The 6,000-nt window shown below is 42.3% G+C and overlaps 1 protein-coding gene across 1 annotated transcript in view; it reads left to right on the top strand.

Annotated features, from left to right (window-relative positions):
• The first annotated feature begins 1,306 nt into the window (after positions 1 to 1,306).
• Positions 1,307 to 6,000, top strand: part of CWH43 (cell wall biogenesis 43 C-terminal homolog) — a 460,620-nt gene continuing 455,926 nt past the window's right edge. Inside the window, exon 1 of the mRNA XM_069201483.1 lies at positions 1,307 to 1,731. Within this exon, the coding sequence (XP_069057584.1) occupies positions 1,683 to 1,731 (49 nt within the window). The 5' untranslated portion in view covers positions 1,307 to 1,682. The remainder of the gene's footprint in view (positions 1,732 to 6,000) is intronic.

The raw sequence follows: 6,000 nt of genomic DNA, 5'->3' as shown, positions 1-6,000 counted from the left end.
TCGGATTTACATATTTCTTGTAAAAGAAACAAGACAGCAAGCCACACCTTCTGCTGTCTTCCTGCGTTGCATATAATAAAACTTAAAAAACACTTGCGACATTGAATACATAACTAGTGTTACCAGTTTTTAGCCTCCACGCACGTCACATCAGTTTAGTCGACACAGTGTGCCTGTATTAGACATACGTCTGGATGTGAAGTTCACTTCCCTCATCCAGTCAAATACTCCTGTCTTTTGAGGTAATATTGTGGGCGAGGCTAAATCTGGAACAGCATCCAAGAGCTGCGGTTACATCACGTAAACAAACATGAGAGGTACCAGTAGAGTTAATTACAAAAAACACAGTATATGGTATCGTCGCAGACTGGCACGATATAAGGAAGTTATAGACGATGAGGCGCGGTTTTATGTTGAAGCATATCTGCATTCCCTCATATACCGCCCACACTGCAGGACGCACAGTTCAACATCTTACTTCAGCGAAGCTCTCCTGTGCCTCTGGCGCGCGCAGGTCGCTCAGGCGCATTTTGTTTACATAATACGGGCCTCTTTGGTAGAGGCACAAAAGGCACCGGTTTGTAGCCTTAAAAAGCAAGCTGTACCACACAACACAATGACGGTCTTGAAAGTGTTTCTAGAGTCCCACTAAGTGGCGTATGAAACTTTAACCACCCCACCGAAAAGTACATGGAGCGGCGCCCCCTGCGGACCCAGTCAGGGCTCTCAGGCCAGGGGCCCACCACCGGTCCGCAGTGTAATGTGTTGAGGGGACCCCATCAAGCGGGTGCTGCGGGGGCTAATGTTACGCCACTGGTCCCACAGGATGTTGCTCAGGGTAACTACTGTTCAGTAATTCTGAAGTCGCAGTGTTTTCTATACAAATATGGATATAACAAACTTGTCAAATAATCTATCACCTGCGGCGTAATTCACGTATTTAAAAAAATAAAAGTTTCTACAACAAACAAATCAAAAGTTATCTTAAAAAGTGGCCCTTATAGTGAATTTTCCGATTTCCATTTTCTGACTAGTGTTAAACTGGTACTAAAGTAAAATATTTGCCCCGGCAATATTAGCGTGATAAATCGCCTTTGCTTTCCGCATAGTTAAATCAAACTTCTCCCATAATTTGGTCCTTTTCTGAAGTATATTTCCTGTGGCCCTGCTGTTGCCCCGTGGGGGAGCTGTGGCACACCAGGAAGAGCTTTACTCTCCTTTTCTCGGGGATCGCACTAGAAGGCAGTTCCTCATTTGCAGGTGTGACTTCAGTCACCACAACAGGTTTGCACACTTTCCACGATGGAATATTTTTCTTTGCTACACCGAATCACACTGGCAGAGGACACACTCCGATCTGGCGCCTGTACTGTGGCGGCGCTGCCTGAAACCAGTCTTCCCCCGGTGCCTCCTGCACTCGGTGGAGGGGACATATGTAGTACACCTTGACCAGTTTCAGCAGGGCTGAGTAATTGATGGAGGACGAGACAGCCCAAGGGAGGAGCAGCTGTTGAAACTATCATCCGCGTAAAGAGGGAGGCGCAGCGCCAAGGTGCCTCTGGGCACCGCACCTGCTCGAGCAGGAGCAGCAGATACCGGAGGGAAGCTAAAGGGGCCCATACCGCGGGGTGCAGGCAGAGCTCCTGGTGCGTACTCTCCATCATTGCACTCCGCCAGACATCATGGTAACAGTGAACGTTTGGAAGGACCTCCTCACAGAAACGGTGCTGGGTAAGATATTCTCTTATTATCCATGTACACGCCCAATATCTTAACCCCTTCTGCTAAGCCTTTTCCCCCCTCCTGTACTAAGCCTTTTTTGGCTATTTGGTGTAGCTCGCACTTAGGCCTCCATAACTTTTTGTCCGTATAAGTTATCCACGCTACATTGATGTCCTTTTTGTCCAACATCCTGGGGATTCTAAAGGGACTAAGGGTTTGTGGATGGCCCTGGAGGAGATCGATAAATTAGCCAAAATACAGCTAAATTTTTTTTAAATGGAAAAAAAGTGCAGCAGAAGAAAGCATCTGTTTTTTCCTTGCAAATTCCATCAATGAAGGGTTTGTGGTGCTAAAATCTGAATTCAGCATGGGGTCTTATAGAAAGTAACAGTTGAAATAGGGCTTGTAGGTTCTCCTAGAACAGAATCTACCCAGAGCCAATAACTGAGCTGCACTTTGCAGTGGTTTTTCATTGTATGCCAGGCATTCAGCAATTCATTTGGTAAACTATTTAGAGTCAAAAATAGGTATCAAGGAAATCTATTTATTTCCAAAAATGGGCACAAGATATGGAGTTTAGAATCAGTGATTATTTGCACATCTCTGAATTTGAAGGTACTTATACTAGCAAGTGAATTAGAGTGCATTTCTCAAAATGACTTCTTTCCTATACACTGTCTTACATTTGGAAGGCACAAACGCAAAGAAAGGAAATCGGTAATAACACTTGTTCTGCCATTCTGTGTTCCCCCAAGTCACCTGATAAATACGGTACCTCACTTGTGTGGGTCGGGCTAGAGACCACGACAGGAAATACCCCAAAAAGCACATCACATTTTTCCACTGAAAGCTGGCAGTTTTTTTTGCAAAGTGCCTAGCTGAGGATTTTGAGATCCAGCTCAGGCGCCACCTGGGAAACCTCGCAAACCTGTACATTTTGTAAAACAAGACACCTAGGGGAATCCAGGATGGGCTGACTTGTGGTGCTCTCACCAGGTTCTGTCGCCCAGAATCCTTTGCACACCTCAAAATTTGTCTTAAAAACACATTTTCCTCATATTTTGGTGATGCAATGTTCTGGAATCAATGGGGAGGCACAGATTTCCTCCCACCCAGCATTCCCTAAAGTCTCCCGATAAAAAAGGTACCTCACTTGTGTGGGTAGGCCTAGAAGCCATGACAGGAAACACCCCACAAGGCAACGTGGACACATCAAAATTTTCCACTGAAAACGTACGCATTTTTTGCAAAGTGCCTGGCTGTGGATTTTGGGCTCTAGGTCAGCCGGCACCTAGAGAAACCTAGCAACCTGTATATTTTTTAAAATTAAACACCTGGGGGAATCCAGGACGGGCTGACATCTGCGGCTCTCACCAGGTTCTGTCATCCAGAATCCTTGGCAAACCTCAAAATGTGTCTAAAAACACATTTTCCTCACATTTTGGTGATGCAAAGTTCTGGAATCTGAGGGGAACCACAAACTTTCTTCCACCCAGCATTCCCCCAAGTCTTCTGATAAAAATGATACTTCACTTGTGTGGGTAGGTCTAGTGCCCGTGACAGGAAATGCCCCAAAACGCAAGGTGGATACCACATTTTCCCACTGAAAACATAGCCTTTTTTTGCCTATTTTCCTCACATATCTGTGTGGGATCATCACACTGGCACAGATTTCCTACCACACAGCTTTCCCCTCAATCTCCCTATAAAAATGATACCTCACTTGTGTTTGTGCCCAAAGCAGAGTCACACAAAAAAGTATTAAAAAAACCTGCGCTTATGAATACGCTTTGGTGCTACCTCAGTCTCTACACATTTTGGCTCTTCCCTGTCGCAGGCACTTGGCTCACCCACACAAGTGAAGAGAACGCTGAGTGGTAGAACATTTTTGCTGGTGCGGTGATCCCACAGAAATGTGAGGAAAATATGATTTTTCAGCTACATTTGAAGTTTGCAGAGAATTCTGGGTAAGAAAATGTTGGGGAATCCATGCAAGCCATACCTTCATGGACTCTCCTGGGTGTCTAGATTTCAGAAATGTCCAGGTTTTGGTAAGTTTCCCTAGATGGCTGCCGAGCCCAGGACCAAAAAGCAGGTGTCCCCTTTGCAAAAACAGATCATTTTGTGATAGATCATTTTGACATCTCCACCACACGTTTTGGGCCCATCCCTATTGTGGGCACTTGGCCCACCCACACAGATGAGGTAGCATTTTTATCAGGAGACTGAGGGGAACCCTGGGTGTAGGAATTTCTGGTTTATTTCTGTAAGAATATGGCACAGAAATGCAAGGAAATGTGTGATTATAGTCACATTTTGAGGTTTGCAAACCCTTGTGAGTAAGAAAACTTGTTGGAATCCATAAGAGGCAAAATACCCTGTACTCCCCTGGGTGCCTAGTTTTTGAACATATCTTGAGTTGGTAGATTTTTCCTAGACAAGAAGTGAGCACGCTACCAAGTCTCTTACTTCTGTGATGTCCCAAACACTTCAAATGTGAAAAAATGCCCAAAGGTTTCGTTAAAAAGACCCCACACCCACCAACCTGGTATTCAGCAAAATACTGAATCAAAAATACCAAGATGCACAAACTCAACGTTTTTAATATTGTGACACGGAAATATCATGAGAGCAAATATTGTTGACAGAACTAGCATTGCTTTAAGGTAAGAAATATTGTTTTTTAAGTTTCTTTATGTTTTTAAATGTTATTTAAATTGTATTGGTTTAATTTTGTTTGTGTACTTGTTAATGTTTTGAAATATAGTTTATAATTTTAAGTTATTTATATATTTTTTATTTAATTGTAAAATAGTAATTTATAGTGTTATAGTTGGTTGTGGAGTTTGTAGGGGTGCGGGTGGGAAGTAAATTAATTATTTATTGTATTAATTATTTATTTTATTATTAAGTATGTAAATTGTGTAAATATTATTTTTTAAAGTTGTATTTTAGGTGTGGGTTGTTGGGTTTGTAAGGGTACAAAGTGGGGAGTATTAAATAACAATTGATTAATTATTAATTTTTGATAAATTATTATTTATTTGTTAATGAGTTAATTGTTAATTAATGATGTGAATTGTGTAATTAATATAATTTATTAATTTAGATATATGTTAAATGTTTGATTATAATGTGATAATTTAAATATTTATGAAGTGATTATAATGTGATAATTTAAATATTTATGAAGTAACTTTTATTTTGATTATTTGATTTTTTTAAAATGTTTTAATTTTTTATTGTTTTTTAAGGAATATATTTAATTTTCATTTAATAGTTCTATAATTTTATGAAATTCAGAATTGTATTACAATAAGATATGTGTTGGAAGTGAAATAGTTTCTTTACTGTTCTGCAGATTGGAGTGGGAATACTAAATTTAATCTCTCCTGAGTCTAAAATGTTCTTGCTGTTGCACTGACTGGAGTGGGAATAGTACATTTTACCCCCCACTGAGTCTAACACTTTCCCTACTGTTGCTCAGATTGGCATGGGAATGGTAATTTTGTTTTCAGAGTTTAACACCTTCCTTACTGTTGCACTCACTGGAGTGGGAATAGCAACATTTACCCCTCCTGAGTCCAATGCTTTCCCTACTGTTGCACCAACTGGAGTGGGAATACTACAATTTACCCATCCAGAGTCCAACACTTTCATTACTATTGCACTACCTGGAGTGGAAATAGGAAGTTTTATCTCTCCTGAGTCCAACCCTTTCCCTACTGTTGCAGAGACTGGAGTGGGAATAGTACATTTTACTTCTTCTGAGTCCAACATTTTCGCTACTGTTGCACAGACTGGAGAGGTATTAGTCAATCAATCAGTCAATCAGGTGTCTATAAAGCGCAGCTTGACACCCGGCAGTTCTCAAGGTGCTGGGGGGAGTCAGAGTCAGGTCTTGAGGTCCTTCCTGAAATGGATCAGAGAGGGAGATTGCCTGAGGTGGAGAGGCAGCGTGTTCCAGGTCTGTGCCACAAGGTGGGAGAAGGATCTTGATTCACCTGTGTTCTTGAAGATTCTAGGGGTGGAGGCGAGGACCAGCTGGGTGGAGCGGAGCTGTATGGTGGGAGTGTAGAAGGAAAGGCGGTGGTTGAGGTAGGTGTGTCCGATGTTGTGTAGGGCCTTGTATGCATGTGTGAGGAGCTTGAAGGTGATTCTTTTGTAGACTGGTAGCTAGCGGAGGTCTCTCAGGTGTGCGGTGATGTAGTTGGGGTGAGGGGGACGTCCAGGATGAGACTGGCCATGGCAGTCTGGATTCTCTGGAGTCTTGTTTGG

Source organism: Pleurodeles waltl, chromosome 1_2, assembly GCF_031143425.1.
Source record: "Pleurodeles waltl isolate 20211129_DDA chromosome 1_2, aPleWal1.hap1.20221129, whole genome shotgun sequence".
NCBI classification, from domain to species: Eukaryota; Metazoa; Chordata; class Amphibia; order Caudata; family Salamandridae; genus Pleurodeles; species Pleurodeles waltl.
The sequence above is the reverse complement of the archived record's forward strand: the minus strand, read 5'-3'. Positions and strand labels throughout refer to the sequence as shown.